The sequence below is a fragment of the Rana temporaria genome, chromosome 6 (assembly GCF_905171775.1).
Source record: "Rana temporaria chromosome 6, aRanTem1.1, whole genome shotgun sequence".
Classification (NCBI taxonomy): domain Eukaryota; kingdom Metazoa; phylum Chordata; class Amphibia; order Anura; family Ranidae; genus Rana; species Rana temporaria.
This window is the reverse complement of record NC_053494.1, coordinates 212,086,094-212,104,483: the sequence shown is the minus strand read 5'-3', so window position 1 is coordinate 212,104,483 and position 18,390 is coordinate 212,086,094. Positions and strand designations below refer to the sequence as shown.

Here is an 18,390-nt window from a genome sequence, read left to right as displayed (position 1 = left end):
AATATTTTTTTACTTTTTTATTTAATAAATAACATTTTTTTTTCCCTCAGTTTAGGCCGATACGTATACGAAAAAAATAAATAAAATAATCGCAAAAATCGTATATTGATTGGTTTTTCCGCAAAAGTTATAGCGTCTACAAAATAAGTGATAGATTTATGGCATTTTTATTTTATTTATTTTTTTTACTAGTATTGGCAGCGATTTGCGATTTTTTACTGTGACCGTGACATTGCGGCGAACACATCGGAACACTTTTTATACAGCGATTAATGCTATAAATATGCATTGATTACTGTGTAAATGTGACTGGCAGGGAAGGGGTTAACCACTAGGGGGCGCTGAAGGGGTTAATATGTTCCCTAAGGTGTGTTCTAACTGTAGGGGGGAGGGGACTCTCAAGGGGAGGAGACCGATGCGTGTTCCTCTGTACTGGGAACACACATTGGTCTCCTCACCGCTGACAGGAGGTGGATCTGTGTTTTTACACCCCATCATTACACACACAGATCCACACTCCTGCCGTGATTACCGGCAATCGCGGGTGCCCGGCGGCAATCGCGGCCGCCGGGCACCCGCGCCAGGTCGCGAGCGCTGCCGCGCCCTAGATCGCCGGGAACACAGGACGTCATATGACGTCCACCCGGATCGGAGAGGGGTTCCTGCCGCCGTCATTTCCCTATGACGTGGTATGGAAGCGGTTAACTGTGGTCCCTAAAAGCTACAAAAAGCACCCATAATATTGAGTGTATAACAGAATACTCTGAGACTTCAGGTATACTTCATGCGATGATTGGAGACTGCAGACATGCATAAGGGGTGGCTGGGGACTGAAAACACACTACATGCGATAGAGAGAGACTGCAAACATGCTACATGAGACTGCCAGACCGCCGACATTGTAGCCTTCCACAACCGACTGCCGGGGTCTGCAAAAGGGCCACACAACAGGTACCAAAGGTCTGCCTGTGGCACATGGGATGCAGTTTTTTTTTTTTTTTTTAAGCACCAGGGTTCTAGATCATCTTCCCAAAGCAGAAATCAGAGAAGGGGGTTCTATGATGTGAGTCAATCACAGTGCTGTCCATCCAACATGCTTTTAAAGTGTTCCTAAACCCAGGAGCCCACATTCACCATATCTGGTCTCCCACAGTACATGGAAATGCAATTATTTTAGTAAATATAAACTGCCAAATACCTTTTCTAATCAGCAGTATATAGCAGTCTTGTGATTTCTAGTTGCCTTCGATACATAGAAGTAAGCTCCCAGTGCATGTCAATTCTAAAATATATGCGGTATAATAACTTACTTCAGAGTGTCAATTGGCGCTCACGTGACTGACCGCCAGTCTCCTCCTCTCCTCTGCTGACTGGGGGCTGTTTAGGTATCTTACATGGCATGAAAGCACAAGTAAGACATCATCAGCGTGACAGCTGTGTCATCTCCTGGCCATGCCAGTACAGTGAAACCTTGGATTGCGAATAATGCAGTTAACGAGCGTTTCGCAATACGAGCGCTGTTTTAATAAAAATCCTGACTCGGTTTGCGAGTGTTGTCTCGCAAAATGTGCAGGATTCAAGCCACAGCAGTGTGCAGTGCCGCATTTGGTCTGAGGTGGGGGGGGGGGGGGGGGTGCCGGAGCCGAGCCAATCAGAGCCGTTTGGGAAAACTAGGAAATACTCAGTTCCCGAGCCTTTGAGTTCAGCCGAGGTGTCCACGAGCCTTTCCGAGGTCCACCGGCGCACCCACCGCCTCTGGCCACATGCGGTATTGCATGCCATAGAAGTCAATGCGGAACAAATTCTTTTCATTTCCATTTACTTCTATGGGGAAACTCGCTTTGATATGCGAGTGCTTTGGATCACGAGCATTCTCCTGGAACGGATTATGCTCGTAATCCGAGGTTCCACTGTAACTTCTTTCCTTTCCAAGAAAAACAGCGCCAATGTCGAAGACGACAGAGGTGGGCGACAAACGTCCTACTGATCTTTCATTAGAACATAGCACCCACCAGGAATCGCAGTCCTGTCTTTCCTCTCCGTTCCTCCAAATACTGTGTTATCAAGGTCCTCCAGGCAGGGCATGTGCTCCATGTCACAAGGGCTGGGGACCTATATAAATAATAATAAAAATTAACAGTAACATGAGTGGAAAATGTCAGACATCTATACTAAAAGTACAACACATTCCATTTACGCAGGAATTTAACGACCAAGAGAATTGTTAAAAAAGGAAACAACTCTATACAAAGCAAGTTAACCCTTTCATGCCTAAGCCTATTTATGACATTTGGTGTATACAAGTTAAAATCTGAATTTTTGTCTAGAAAATTACTTCTTAGAACCCCCAAACATTATATATATTGTTTTAGCAGAGAATCTAGAGAATAAAATGGCGATTGTTGAATTTAAAAAAAATGAAAAAGTAACGTTAGCCCAATTTTTTTACAGAATGTGAAAGATTACGCCGAATAAATAGATACCAAGCATGTCAACGCTTTATAATTGCACACACTCGTGGAATGGCGACAAACTACGGTACCTAAAAATCTCCATAGGCGACGCTTTAAACTTTTTTTACGGTTACCAGGTTAGAGTTACAGAGGAGGTCCAGTACTAGAATTATTGCTCTCGCTCTGACGATTGCGGCAATACCTCACATGTATGTATGCATGCATGCATGCATGCATGCATGCATGCATGCATGCATATATATATATATATATATATATATATATATATATATATATATATATATATATATATATATATATATATATATATATACACATATATATATATATATATATATATATATATATATATATACACACACACACACACATACACACACACCATTAGAGATTAAAAAGATCCTGGGTTCGGAGTCATACCTGAGTGTGCACATGAGAAACAAGCAGAATTTTAAGGCTCTTCATATGAGAGCTTCGGTCCAGCAACTCAACGGCTTTGTCCAAATCATCTTGTGTCTTCAACGGTATTACCAGCTGCAGAAAACAAAGAACAACCACCAGTTAGATCTGCTTTCATCTACAATAGTCACCAATATATTGTATTATGGATGTCTGCTTTAGAGAGACCAGCGTATAGCCATGTGCAGTTTGGAATAATTGGTTCTAGAATATTAAGCTATATTTGCATTATATATCCGTGCTTCTGGATGTGCATTTGGCTATTTAGGGTATTACAGTGGTCATAAAGCCTTTACAACCACTTTTGCCTACAGGTAAGCCTATAATAAAGGCTTACCTGTAGGTACCAGTGGCGGTTCGTCCATAGAGGGCGCTGGAGCGCCGCCCCCTCTGGCTCTCACCGCCACTGAGTGAAATAACATAGATTCATGCATTGCACGAATCTATGTTATTTTCGCCGCTGCCGCTGTTCTATTCAGATGGTCGGCGCTCAATGTCCGGCCATCTGAATAACGCCAGCTGGTTGGCTGTAGGGAAATGTCTATCAAAGCCAACGGCTCTGATAGGCTTTCCCAATACAGCCATCTGGTCCTGGAAGCTTATTCTCGGAGCGCACAGACTGTACGCCCCTTGAATAAGATGACAGGCGTCTCAGCCAATCACGTTGGCCGGTTCTGGCTACCTGTAACCTGATTGGCTGAGACGCCTGTCAGTCATCGAGGGCGGGAGAAGACATCGTGGGACGTGGATGCCTGACTCCAGTAAAGGTAAGTGCCGGGCGGGCGGGGGGGGGGGGGGGGGGGGGGGGGGGGAACACAATTTACAGGGCACAGTGGGGACAATTGACACAGCGGCGACCATTAAAGGGCACAGTGGCTGCGTTTAATGGCATGGCACAGTGGTGACAATGGATGGCACAGTGGTGACAATGTATGGCACAGGGGCTGCATTTAATGGCATGGCACAGTGGTGACAATGTATGGCACAGTGGCTGCGTTTAATGGCATGGCACAGTGGTGACAATGTATGGCACAGTGGCTGCGTTTAATGGCATGGCACAGTGGTGACAATGTATGGCACAGGGGCTGCGTTTAATGGCATGGCACAGTGGTGCGAATTCATGGCACAGTGGCTGCATTTGATGGCATGTAACAGTGGCTGCGTTTGGGCACAGTGAGACTGCAATTTTTTTTTTCCTTTGCGCCCCCCCTAAAATTTTGAGCACCAGCCGCCACTGGTAGGTACAGTGAATTTCTTCCAAACTTGCAGTTTAGGAGATATTGGGCTAGATTCAGGTAGGGCGGCGCATTTGTACGGCGGCGTAGCGCATCGTATTTACGCTACGCCGCCTTAAATCAGAGAGGCAAGTGCTGTATTCACAAAGCACTTGCCTCCTAAGTTACGGCGGCGTATCGTAAAGGAGTATGAGGGGGGCGTGTTTTATGTAAATGGGTGGTGATCCGACGTGATTGACGTTTTTTACAAACGGCGCATGCGCCCAGGGCTGTCTTAATAGCATCATGGGCCCCTGGGCAAAGTAATGCTCTGGGGCCCCTGCAATGACAGTGCAGGTAACCAGACATCAAGTAGGTAGGAGGCAGACTGCCTCCCCTGTGTATCTATCACTCTCAGTACCATCATGGGGCCCCCAATTTAGGGGCACTGTGGGCTCAAGGACCAGCTGCTTTGGAGAAAGTGCAGGGGCCCCTGGGCAGTGCCCAGGTGTGCCCTCTCAATAAGACAGCCCTGCATGCGCCGCCCGTGTACATATCCCAGTGTGCATTGCTCCAAAGTACGCCGCAAGGACGTATTGGTTTCGACGTGAACGTAAATTACGTCCAGCCCTATTCGAACGACTTACGCAAACAAAGTAAAAAATTCTAAATTCGACGTGGGAACGGACTTGCATACTTAACATTGCGTACGCCTCATAAAAGCAGGAGCAACGTTACGCCGGAAAAGGCTTACGCAAACAACGTAAAAAATTTCGCCCGGCGCACGTACGTTTTGTGAATCGGCGTATCTAGGTCATTTGCATATTCTACGCCGAAAACGCCACCTAGCGGCCAGCGTAAATATGCACCCTAGGATACGATGGCGTAAGACTTACGCCAGTCGGATCTTAGGCTAATTTCGGCGTATCTTGCTTTCTGAATACAGAAAGAAGATACGCCGGCGCAGCTTTGAATTTACGTGGCAACGCCGAAGACCGCAAATCCGGAAGTAACATTTCAGAGACAGGTCATCCGTCACAGCGGTGTACGGGGATTGCTGCAACAGCATCGTTCTAAGGTAAGTATTTGTGAGAGCAAGCAAGGGAAGCCCTCAGTCATGCTCATCACAGCCCCCGCCCACCAGAGAACGATACCGGTGCGTACAAAGAAGCGTGTATCCCGCTCCAGCAGGCCGCTGCAGGGGTGCTCATGGGAGCAAGCCAGACCGCTGCTGCAGAGTAGCCCAGGCATCAGGACACAATTTCCAGTTGCCGGGCTATATAATAATTGGAATATCATTATTCGAGCTGTCCTAATATCCCCAGAGCAGCTGTCATCCAGAGGATTTGTACCCAATGGGAAGGCGCGATTAGACCCCATGTGGTGTTTTTTGGGGGGGCTGAGTGCATACTTTAACCAGTGGAGGGCACAAGTTATTATGAAGAACACTTACCCACTCAAGGATGTGATTTTAGTTCTTGCCACGTAGTGTTTTTTGGCATGTTCACCTTCTAAATGAACTGATCTTATTCGTTTCGTTATCACTATTGCCACAATAGCTCGTATTGCGAAACGCCCATGTATCGCATTACTCGCAATCTGAGGTATTACTGTATATGTACATAGTCCCAATATGCTAGTTTTTAATATTATTCGTTATTGTGAAGGTTCCGTGTGACTGCTATTTATCTGTTTACAGGGTTTTCAGAGCCGGGCTGGCAACTGCTATTGAAAAAGCTAATCCCCAAGCATTACCAGATACTATAAGCCGGGGATGTAGAGCTCAAGGTGGCGATTTCACTCCCAGTCTCAATGTCCCAAGCGTTGACGGCACCCAGAAGCAGGAGTAGCGGAGTCTGAGCTGGTAATGTCACTTCCCGTCTTAACGCCTCAAGCCCCGCCACATCCTGTCCCGACGCCCGAAGCCCCGCCACTTCCCGCCTCAAGCCCCGCCACTTCCCGCCTCCACTTCCCACCTCAAGCCCGCCACATCCCGTCCAGACGCCTCAAGCCAGATGCCAAATCCTGTCCCGACGCCCGAACCCCCGCCACTTCCTGTCTCGACGCCTCAAGCCCCGCCACTTCCCACCTCAAGCCCCGCCACTTCCCACCTCAAGCCCCGCCACTTCCCACCTCAAGCCCCGCCACTTCCCGCCTCAAAGCCCGCCACTTCCCGCCTCAAAGCCCGCCACTTCCCACCTCAAGCCCCGCCACTTGCCGCCTCCACTTCCCACCTCAAGCCCCGCCACTTTCCGCCTCCACTTCCCACCTCAAGCCCCGCCACTTGCCGCCTCCACTTCCCACCTCAAGCCCCGCCACTTGCCGCCTCCACTTCCCACCTCAAGCCCCGCCACTTGCCGCCTCCACTTCCCACCTCAAGCCCCGCCACTTGCCGCCTCCACTTCCCACCTCAAGCCCCGCCACTTGCCGCCTCCACTTCCCACCTCAAGCCCCGCCACTTGCCGCCTCCACTTCCCACCTCAAGCCCCGCCACTTGCCGCCTCCACTTCCCACCTCAAGCCCCGCCACTTGCCGCCTCCACTTCCCACCTCAAGCCCCGCCACTTGCCGCCTCCACTTCCCACCTTAACCCCCGCCACTTCCCGCCTCCACTTCCCACCTCAAGCCCCGCCACTTCCCGCCTCCACTTCCCACCTCAAGCCCCGCCACTTCCCGCCTCCACTTCCCACCTCAAGCCCCGCCACTTGCCGCCTCCACTTCCCACCTCAAGCCCCGCCACTTCCCGCCTCCACTTCCCACCTCAAGCCCCGCCACTTGCCGCCTCCACTTCCCACCTCAAGCCCCGCCACGTTCCGCCTCCACTTCCCACCTCAAGCCCCGCCACGTTCCGCCTCCACTTCCCACCTCAAGCCCCGCCACGTTCCGCCTCCACTTCCCACCTCAAGCCCCGCCACTTCCCGCCTCAAAAGCCGCCACTTTCCGTCTTGACACCTCAAGCACCGTCGGCACCCAGAAGTCACTTCCTCCAGTGCACGCTGAGCTACAATAATGCTCAGTCTGGACATGGCATGATCAAACACATTGAGCTCCTACCTGCCTCTCTTACTTTGGTAGGGGAAGCAGAGTCAGAGGTGGGAACATCTCTTCCTGTCTCGACATCCGACCTCAGGGAAATCTCTAATGAAATTTATAAATAAAACTTCGGAAATTGAACTAGTAATGCCAGAGCTGCCATTTGGCCCATTGGTTACATGTTGACTTCCCATCTATTTTCACGACTAAGCTAGGATTTATAACGTCTGCACAGGAAGTCTTTATTTTTTATGACAAATTTAGCTTACAATATTTGGAGGGAAATCTAAAGCTCCGGTGGTTTTGTAGCTTCTTGATGGATGATTCACAGACCGATGAAAGGTTTGCTGTCCTGGCCGGGTGCCACAAGAAACACTGGGATGCCGCCAGTTTCTCTACGCTGCCTGTTGCTTATTCCAAGGTGCTATACAAGATTAAACGACGTGCCCGATAGAGGCTGGAGGCAGTTTTTATGACTTTCAGGGTTGTACCACCTTATTTATAATACCACACACAACTTTTACAGGAAAACTGGAACTGTTGCTTTTCTACTACTAGCACACTAGCTATGAGGAGAGAAATATACAAAAACCAAATCGGATACCACCATAAAAAAGGTAGACCTCCTTCTTCATACCCATGTCTGCTGCTCCTGTCCAATCTCTACTACAACTGCTGCCCTTCCCCAGAAGCACATACACCTACTGGCTGCTGGGAGCAACAAAAAAAGAAAAGAATACCCAGTACTTCTGGATATGGGGGAATGTGCCTTACTAAATGTTAGGGATGGGGTTAACCACTTAAAGCGGGAGTTCACCCATTTATTTAATTGTTGCCCTTTTCCCCTTAGATTCATGCTCGTTCGGTCTAGGGGAATCGGCTATTTGTTTTAAAATATGATCCGTACTTACCCGTTTTCGAGATGCATCTTCTCCGTCGCTTCCGGGTATGGGTCTTCGGGAGTGGGCGTTCCTTCTTGATTGACAGTCTTCCGAGAGGCTTCCGACGGTCGCATCCATCGCGTCACTGGTAGCCGAAAGAAGCCGAACGTCGGTGCGGCTCTATACTGCGCCTGCACACAGACATTCGGCTTCTTTCGGAAAATCGTGACGCGATGGATGCGACCGTCGGAAGACTGTCAATCAAGAAGGAACGCCCAGTCCCGCAGCCCATACCCGGAAGCGACGGAGAGGATGCATCTCATAAACGGGTAAGTACGGATCATATTTTAAAACCAATAGCTGATTCCCCTAGACAAAACGAGCATTAATCTATGGGGAAAATGTGCTCTCTAACGGTGAACCTCCGCATTAAGACCCGAACCAAAATGCAGGTAAAGGGCCCGGACAGTTTTTGCGATTCGGCACTGCGTCGCTTTAACTGACAATTGCGGGGTCGTGCGACGTGGCTCCCAAACAAAATTGACGTCCTTTTTTTCCCACAAATAAAGCTTTCTTATGGCGGCATTTGATCACCCCTGCGGTTTTTATTTTTTGCGTTATAAACAAAAATAGAGCGACAATTTTGAAAAAATTCTATATTTTTTTCCTTTATGCTATAATAAATATCCCCCAAAAATATATATAAAAAAAAAAAAAAATTTCCTCAGTTTAGGCCGATACGTATTCTGCCTATTTTTGGTTAAAAAAAAAAAAAAATCGCAATAAGCGTTTTATCGATTGGTTTGCGCAAAATTTATAGTGTTTACAAAATAGGGGAAAGTTTTATAGCATTTTTATTTAAAAACATTTTTTTTTACTACTAATGGTGTCGATCAGCGATTTTTTTTCGTGACCGCGACATTATGACGGACACGTCGGACAATTTTGACACATTTTTGAGACAATTGTCATTTTCACAGCAAAAAAAATGCTATAAAAAATGCATTGTTTACTGTGAAAATTACAATTGCAGTTTGGGAGTTAACCACTAGGGGGCGCTGAAGGGGTTAAGTGTGACCTCATATGTGTTTCTAACTGTAGGGGGGCGGGGCCAGACGTGTGACATCATTGATCGTGTTTCCCTATATCAGGGAACAGACGATCAATGACAGCGCTACAGTGAAGAACGGGGAAGGTGTGTTTACACACAGCTCTCCCCATTCTTCAGCTCCGGGGACCGATCGCGGGACTCCAGCGGCGATCGGGTCCGCACGTCCCATGGAGCTTCGGACCGGGTCGCGGGCGCGCACCCAGGCACTTAAAGAGGAAGTACAGGTACGTGTGCTTGTGCCCAGCCATTCTGCTGACGTATATGTGCAGGAGGCGGTCCTTAAGTGGTTAAATGTTGAGTATAGGTGGAGAGCAATGGGTGACTGTAAATCACACTTATCTCCCGGCTGCTGAAAACACTGCAATAAATAAACTGCTGCACTGTGCTGACAAAACAGCAGTGGGCTCTTTTTTGTAAGGCAATCATAAATGCATTTACCTCGTTATTACTGTAATGAAGATCCATGCACTGCCCGAAGGCCACCTTGGCCTTAGTGAAAAGGTCTTCCAGCAGAACCGGCCGGGGAAATTGCAGGATCCTGGAAAGACATCAAGCGATTGCATTAGGCCTGGTTGATTTCAGACATTAACCACTTAACTCCCCCGGACCATATTGCTGGTCAAAGACCAGAGCACTTTTTGCGATTCGGCACTGCGTCGCTTTAACTGACAATTGCGCGGTCGTGCGACGTGGCTCCCAAACAAAATTGGCGTCCTTTTCCCCCCCTCAAATAGAGCTTTCTTTTGGTGGTATTTGATCACCTCTGCGGTTTTTAGTTTTTGCGCTATAAACAAAAATAGAGCGACAATTTAAAAAAAAAAAGAGAATATTTTTTACTTTTTGCTATTATTATTATTATTATTATTATTATTACAGGATTTATATAGCGCCAACAGTTTACGCAGCACTTTACAATATAAAGGGAGACAAAACAGTTACAATACAATAAAATACAAGAGGATTAAGAGGGCCCTGCTCAGAAGAGCTTACAATCTAATAGGGTGTGGCAGGTGGTACAATAGGTTGTAACTGTGGGGAATGAGCTGAAGGAAGTGGTAAAAGATTAGTTGGAGACGTGATAGGCTTCCCTGAAGAGGTGAGTTTTCAGGGATCGCCTGAAGGTAGCAAGAGTAGGGGATAGCCGGACAGGTTGAGGTAGAGAGTTCCAGAGGATGGGAGAGGCTCTGGAGAAATCCTGGAGACGAGCATGGGAGGAAGAGACAAGAGAGCTTGACAGTAGGAGGTCTTGAGAAGAGCGGAGAGGACGGTTTGGGATATGTTTAGAGACAAGATTGGTGATGTAGCTTGGGGCAGAGTTGTGGATGGCTTTGTAGGTTGTGGTTAGTATTTTGAATTTAATTTGCTGGGTGATAGGAAGCCAGTGTAGGGATTGGAGGAGAGGTTTGGCAGATACTGAGCGGTTTGTAAGGTGGATAAGTCTGGCAGCAGCATTCATAATAGACTGAAGAGGGGATAGCTTATAGAGAGGCAGGCCAATAAGAAGGGAGTTGCAATAGTCAAGGCGAGAGATAACAAGGGAGTGAATGAAGAGTTTGGTGGTTTCATTTGTTAGAAAGGGGCGAATTTTAGAGATGTTACGGAGGTGAATTCTACAAACTTTTGACAACGATTGGACTTGAGGCTGAAATGACAAGTCAGAGTCTAGGATTACACCGAGTACCCTGGCCTGAGGGGAGGGACTGATGGTTGCATTGTGGATTTTTATGGAAAAGTCATGGAGGGGGGCACGGGCAGGGGGGAATATTAGTAACTCAGTTTTAGAGAGATTTAGTTTAAGGAAGTGGTGCGACATCCATGCTGAGATGTCAGTTAGTAAGTTAGTAATGCGAGAGGAGACTGAAAGAGTGAGGTGAGGAGTAGACAGATAGATTTGGGTGTCATCGGCGTATAGGTGGAATTGAAAGCCGTGGGCAGTTATCAAGTGACCAAGGGAGGAGGTGTAGATAGAGAAGAGAAGTGGTCCAAGAACAGAGCCTTGAGGGAGCCCCACAGAAAGGGGCAATGGAGAGGAGGAGACAGAGTTGTAGGTAACACTGAAGGATCGCTGTGATAGATAGGCAGAGAACCAGGATAGAGCAGAATCTTGGAGGCCAAGGGAATGGAGTTTATTGAGAAGGAGTGGGTGGTCAACGGTATCAAAGGCTGCAGAGAGGTCGAGTAGAAGGAGTATGGAGTACTGGCTGTTGCATTTAGCAGTTAGTAAATCGTTAGTGATTTTTAGTAAGGCAGTTTCCGCGGAGTGCTGCAAGCGAAAGCCAGACTGTAAGGGGTCAAGAAGGTTATTTTCACTGAGGTAGGAGCCAAGACGGTTGTAGACTAGGCGTTCTAGAAGTTTAGAGGTAAATGGGAGCAATGAGATGGGCCTTAAGTTGTTCAGGTTGGTGGGGTCCAGTGAGGGCTTTTTAAGTATTGGAGTGATCTGTGCATGTTTTAGAGGGGAGGGGAAGATACCACTAGAGAGGGAGAGATTGAAGATGTGAGTGAGGGAGCATAGGATAGAAGAAGAGGGTGACGGTAGTAGATGTGAGGGAACAGGGTCCAAGGGACAATTGGTTAGGTGGGCATCTGAGAAAAGTTTTGTAACCTCTTCAATAGTAGCCAATTCAAAAGAGGAGAGTGTTGAAAGTGCCGTTAGGCAAGTTATGTTGGGTGGTAAAGATGTACGGACGGTGGAGGTGTCCTCACGAATTGCATCAATCTTGTCTTTGAAGTGATTGGCAATCTCTTGGGCAGTGAGTGAGTTAGTGGGTAGAGGGGGTGGGGGACGAAGCAGAGAGTTAAAGGTTGAGAAGAGCCGACGGGGACTGGATGACAAGGTAGTAATAAGAGACAAAAAATAGTCTTGTTTGGCAGCATGGAGGCAGGAATTGTATTTTAGAAGGGCAGATTTATATAGGGTGAAGTCCTGCAGGCATTTGGTTTTACGCCACAGTCGTTCAAGAGCACGGCAATGTCTCTTGAGATTTTTAGTGTTGTCAGTTTGCCAGGGTAGTAGCGGTCGGGGCCTGATTCTGCGTGTGGTTAGAGGAGCAAGTGTATCTAGTGATGATGAGAGTGAACTGTTGTAGACAGAGGTGGCCAGGTCAGGACAGGACAGGGGAGAGAATAAATATCCCCCAAAAATATATAAAAAAACGTTTTTTTCCTCAGTTTAGGCCGATACGTATTCTTCTACATATTTCTCGTAAAAAAAAAAAAAAGTCGCAATAAGCATTTATTGATTGGTTTGAACAAAAGTTATAGCGTTTACAAAATAGGGGGTATTTCTATGGCATTTTTATTAATATTTTTTTTTTTTTTTTACTAGTAATGGCGGCGATCAGCGATTTTTTTTCGGTACTGCGACATTATGGCGGACACTTCTGATACATTTTTTGGGACCAGTCATTTTTATAGCGATCAGTGCTATAAAAATGCATTGGATTACTATAAAAATGCCACTGGCAGTGAAGGGGTTAAAACTAGGGGGCGGGGAAGGGGTTAAGTATGTTCCCTGGGTGTGTTCTAACTGTAGGGGGGTGGGACTGACATGGGGAAATGACTGATCGCTATTCATACATTGTATGAACAGATGAACAGTCATTTATCCCCCTGACAGGACCGGGAGCTGTGTGTTTACACACACAGCTCCCGGTTCTCGCTCTGTAACGAGCGATCGCGGGTGCCCGGCGGCGATCGCGCCCGCCGTGGCTGCTGGGCGAGGTGATGTATAGCTACGTGCTCTCGCCCAGCAGAGCCGACCTGCCGCCGTAGAACTGCGGCGGCTGGTCGGCAAGCAGTCAAAATGCGCTTTATTGCACATCAAAAAGGTCAATAACTGGGAAAAAGGTAAAAACAACGACCGCCAGAATGAGAAAACAGGAATGTCCTTGCCGCCGCCGCCTTTTTTTTATTTTTTAATGAAAATGGTAGATCGATCTTCCCATTTGTTGACAAAATAAAGTATCTAGAAAGCATTAATGGCTCTGTGAGGGAACACAGTGTGAGATATGAAATGACCTTTGGTCCCATGGGACACGAGTGTAATCACAGCTCATACCAGGCACTTGTTTTCTCCGTCTTGGAATGTGAGGGAGCTGGAAATGTACAGGGACCAACACCGATAAGAACCAGTACAGGAATACATCACCCATTCCTCTTCACTGCAACTGCCCCCCCCCCCCCCCCCCCCCAGCCAACTGCAATAGCAACGCATTTTTTTAAAGGGGTTGTAAAAGGTACCATTTTTTTCCCCTAAATAGCTTCCTTTACTTTAGTGCAGTCCTCTTTCACTTACCTCATCCTTCCATTTTGCTTTTAAATGTCCTCCGGGGGCGAGCACGACACTCCACACCGGTGAGAAAGCCTTGCATTACGGTGTGGAGTTACAGACAGAAGAACAGGAAGTGAGGATTTCTCAGAAGAAATAAGGACATTTAAAAGCAAAATGGAAGGATGAGGTAAGTGAAAGAGGACTGCACTAAAGTAAAGGAAGCTATTTAGGGAAAAAAAATGGAACACATTCTGTAGTGCAAATATGCAAAATGCACTAAAAATGCTCATAAGCAACTGATTTTTTTACAGCTCAACTCATTCTTCTTACCTTTTCTCTCCACGATGTTCAAATTTAACACGGACATCATTCTGCAATGGAAAAAAAGTAAAATTAACACAGGAAATGCAAAAGCAAAACAATACAAAAGAGCCAGGGGGAAGAAAAGAGCAAGAAACAAAAAAGAGAACCAGGAATGGGGAGACCGAGAGAGGGAGCAAAAAAAAAAAAAGGACGGACAGCGTAATGGGAATGGATTAAACAGGCATGAGGACACACTCCGAAGTATATATCCAGCTCATTGCCCCTTCCATTAGACCCCTTTCACACAGGGGCAGTGCAAGCGATATCAGTAAAGCTGTGCTTTTTGGCCACTAGCGGTGGAAAAAAGGGTTAATGGCCCCCGTGTTGCGGCTCTGCCGAAGCGCCCCAGTGTGAAAAGGGTCTTAAAGTGGTTGTAAACCCTCTTGAAAAAAATAAAATAAAAAACACCCTGCATAGCATAATAGCTCATAATGAATTACTTACCCGAGAACGAACCCCCTGCAGCCATCCTCGTCTCCCCCTCTGACCGGTGACATCTATCCCAGAGGTTACATCCGGGTATCGCGGCTCCAGCACTGTGATTGGCCAGAGGCGCAAGGACGTCAGAGGCGCAAGGACGTCACTCCCGCACATGCCGGGAACGACAGTACAACTGAAGCAACAGCACGTATGTGCCATTGTTTCAGTTGGCTTAAGTGCGCATGTGCTGCATGACAAATCCAGTGCAGCTACAGGTAGGGGTGCAACGGATCGTCACCGATCCGTGATCCGAACGGGTCACCCTGTTCGGATCGGCACACCACGCAATCCGCGGATCGCTCCGGAGTTTCGGCTGTAGGAAAGTCCCCGGCTTAGGCCTAGCTCCGGAGCGGCGGCCATCTTGTTCCACCCCCGTGCGCCTTCCCCGCCTCAGCGCGCTCACTACAGACCCGGAACTGCCTGCAGACATGTGGAGACAGCATCGGTGAATCCTGCACCTGCAGGTAGGAGCTACACCATCACCTGGGGAGCATGTCTGTACACCAGAGTGGAGGGGGGTGACGCCAGGGTGGAGGGGGGTGACGCCAGGGTAATGATAGTGATTAGGTGGGTGTAACAAGATTTGGCTTATTTTTTATTTTTTTGCTGATCCGAAAATGATCCGATCCGTGACTCCTGATCCGAGGATCGATCAGATCCGTGATTTTTTTGATCCGTTGCACCCCTAGCTACAGGTAAGCCTAGTTATAGGCTTGCCTGTATTTTAAAGTGGCTGTAAAGGGTTTAAATCCACTTTAATTGTCTGAACGAAAAATAAAAATCATGGTGCAAATAGCGTAAGCAAAGTTTAATTTTACACACGGGTGAGACGGATGTGCCACTTACCTGTTTCTTGGGTGAGGTGGATTTGGAGCTGCCAGATTCATGCAGAGACAGGGCAGGTCTGCTGGCTTTGTGTAAGACAACCAGATCCTGCATGATAGAATCCAGGGCCTGCTGCTCATCTGTGAAATGAAGGGAGGGTAGAGAGTCAGACACAACACACACCAAGGCCTGCAGAAAATGCAGGAATATCACATCTGTAACTGCAAATGACAGCAGCAAATCTATCTTTCCGGCCCATTTCAATATTACATATTGATTATATTAACCACTTAATCACCAGGCCTATTTTGGCACTTCTCTCCTTCATGTAAAAATCAGAATTTTTTTGCTAGAAAATTAATCAGAACCCCCAAACATTATATATTTTTTTCTAGCAGACATCCTAGGGAATAAAATGGCGGTCATTGCAATACTTTTTGTCACACCGTATTTGCGCAGCAGTCTTACAAGCGCACTTTTTTTGGGAAAAAAATCACTTTTTTGAATTAAAAAATAAGACAACAATAATTTTTGACCAATTTTTTTATATATTGTGAAAGATAATGTTACGGCGAGTAAAATGATACCCAACATGTCACGCTTAAAAATTGCGCCCGCTCGTGGCATGGCGTCAAACTTTTACCCTTAAAAATCTCGATAGGCGACGTTTAAAAAATTCTACAGGTTGCATTTTTTGAGTGACAGAGTAGCTCTAGGGCTATAATTATTTCTCTCGCTCCAACGATCGCGGCGATACCTCACTTGTGTGGTTTGAACACCGTTTTCATATGCGGGCGCTACTCGCGTATGCGTTCGCTTCTGTGCGCGAGCTCGTCGGGACGGGGCGCTTTAAAAAAATGTTTGTTTGGTTTTCGTATTTATTTTTATTTATTTTACAATTTTTAACACTGAAATAAAAAAAAAATGATCACTTTTATTCCTATTATAAGGAATGTAAACCTTGTAATAGAAAAAAGCATGACGGGTCCTCTTAAATATGAGATCTGGGGTCAAAAAGACCTCACATCTCATATTTAGGCTTAAATGCAAAAAAAAAAATTTTTTTAAAAACTGTCATTTTTTCAAATGACAAAAAAAAAATAAAAAATTTCCGTCACTCGCATCCCCAGTCAGCAGCCGAGCGCACCCGATCTCCTCCGCCGCTACCGACGGCTACGGTAAGCGGCGGAGGGCGCGGGAGAGCGGAAGGGCCCCTCTCCCGCCACCGATAATGGCGATCTCGCGGCGAATCCGCCGCGGAGACCATCGTTATCGCTGACAGGACCGCCCACTGAAGAGATGAATATCTCGGTTGTGGCAGCAGCTGCTGCCGTTACCGAGATATCCGTGATGACGTATAACGACGGTGGGCGGTCGGTAACTAGTTAAAAGAATAACAAAGAAGCATCTAAACTGCCCACGCAGGGGCTTGGAGTGGCAGCATGGCAACACCCTGCATTACTATTAGACTCATTCGAGCTGTGTTGGGGATGCAGAAGAGCCTAAGGACAGTGTAACGGAATGGCCCGTGATACCCAGAGACTTTTTAAGGATGCAGGGTACTCCTGTGCCAGCTTCACCAATGACTCTTATGTCTAGGGTCATCCTATATCCAATAGGGGCATAGGATGACTGAGAAATGATATCTCGGATTACATGAGATGGGACAGTAATGATAATTCAGGTATTGCAGGATATCTTGAAATATTACAGGTGGTTAATTCTGACCCCAACAGGTCAATAGCAGAATGACTCATTCATGTGGGGACACATAGACTGTTGAGGTGCTAATTAAGTCTACCTGGCTGTAATGATAAAAGCTTGCTGTGATTGCATTCTATTGTCTAGATGAACTTGCTTCATTTCCTGGCTGGAGGATATCCAGCATCATCTAGCTCGTTAACTACTACTGGACAGTTTTACCCCCTTCCTGCCCAGGCCAATTTTCAGGTTTCAGCTCTGTCGCACTTTGATAGACGATTGCACGGTCATGAAACACTGTACCCAAACCAAATTTTTATATATTTCTTTTGGTGGTATTTAACCTCTTCCCAACCGGGCCATAGTCATATGACAACCGCAGGAACCTTTCGTCCCTCCAGGCAGCCTTCGTATGACGTCCTGGGATTCCCGCAGTGTGGAGTGCGCGCCGCATCACTGGGGACACGATGCGCGTGCCTGGTGGCCGCAATGTCCGCTGTGCACTCGCGATTGCTCATCACAGAGCCAGGGATGTGGATGTCTGTGTGTGTAAACACAGAGATCCACACCCTGTCAGGGAGAGGAGACCGATGGTGTGTCCCTTGTACACAGGGACACTGATCGGTCCCCTCCCCTTGTGAGTCCCCTCCCCCTACAGTAAGAATCACTATCTAGGGAACATATGATAAACCCTTTATCCCCCCCCCCCCCCCTTCCCTGCCAGTCACATTTATAGAGTAATCAGTGCATTTTTATAGCACTGTTCGCTGTACAAATGTGAATGGTCCCAAAATAGTGTCAAAAGTGTCCGATATGTCCGCCGGAATATCGCAGTCCTGACAAAACACGCAGTAAAAAAAAAAAAACTTAACGTCATAAATCTATCCCCTATTTTGTAGGCGCTATAACTTTTGCGCAAACCAATTAATAAATGCTTATTGCGATTTTTTCACCAAAAATATGAAGAATACGTATCGGCCTAAACCGAAAAAATAAAATAAAAAAATAAAATATATATATATTTAAATTGGGATATTTATTATAGAAAAAAAAATATTTTTCAAAATTGTCGCTCTATTTTTGTTTTAACTGCTTGCCGATCAGCCGCCGCAGTTATACGGCGGAAGGTCGGCTCTGCTGGGCGACACCTGCTAGATCTACGTCATCTCGCAGTTCAGCCAATAGGGGCGCCCCCTGCTCGCCCCTGATGCTGACGCACGTGCCTAGCAGGCGCGATCACAGCCGGGCGATCGCTTGTTACAGACCAAGAATCGGGAACAGCGATCAGTCATTTCCCCTAGTCAGTCCCACCCCCCTTCAGTTAGAACACACCCAGGGAACATAATTAACCGCTTCCTCGCCCCCTAGTGTTGACCTATTCCCTGCCAGTGGCATTTTTATAGTAATCAATGCATTTTTACAGCACTGATCGCTATAAAAATGCCAATGGTCCCAAAAATATGTCAAAGTGTCCGCCATAATGTCGCAGTACCCATAAAAATCGCTGATCACCGCCATTACTAGTACAAAAAATAATATATTAATATAAATGCCATAAAACTATCCCCTATTTTGTA

At 46.9% G+C, this 18,390-nt stretch overlaps 1 protein-coding gene across 2 annotated transcripts in view; it reads right to left on the bottom strand.

Annotated features, from left to right (window-relative positions):
- The window catches only part of MAP3K2 (mitogen-activated protein kinase kinase kinase 2), a 77,431-nt gene that overhangs the window by 26,295 nt on the left and 32,746 nt on the right, over window positions 1-18,390 (bottom strand). Inside the window, exons 3-7 of one of the 2 annotated variants that reach the window (XM_040358221.1) lie at window positions 15,134-15,252; window positions 13,775-13,815; window positions 9,610-9,709; window positions 2,895-3,008; window positions 2,013-2,112 (exon numbers count right to left, since the gene is read on the bottom strand). In XM_040358221.1, coding sequence (XP_040214155.1) covers window positions 2,013-2,112; window positions 2,895-3,008; window positions 9,610-9,709; window positions 13,775-13,815; window positions 15,134-15,252 — 474 coding nt within the window. Of the gene's footprint in view, window positions 1-2,012; window positions 2,113-2,894; window positions 3,009-9,609; window positions 9,710-13,774; window positions 13,816-15,133; window positions 15,253-18,390 lie in introns of those variants that run through there. The other variant, XM_040358222.1, reaches the window with a different exon arrangement.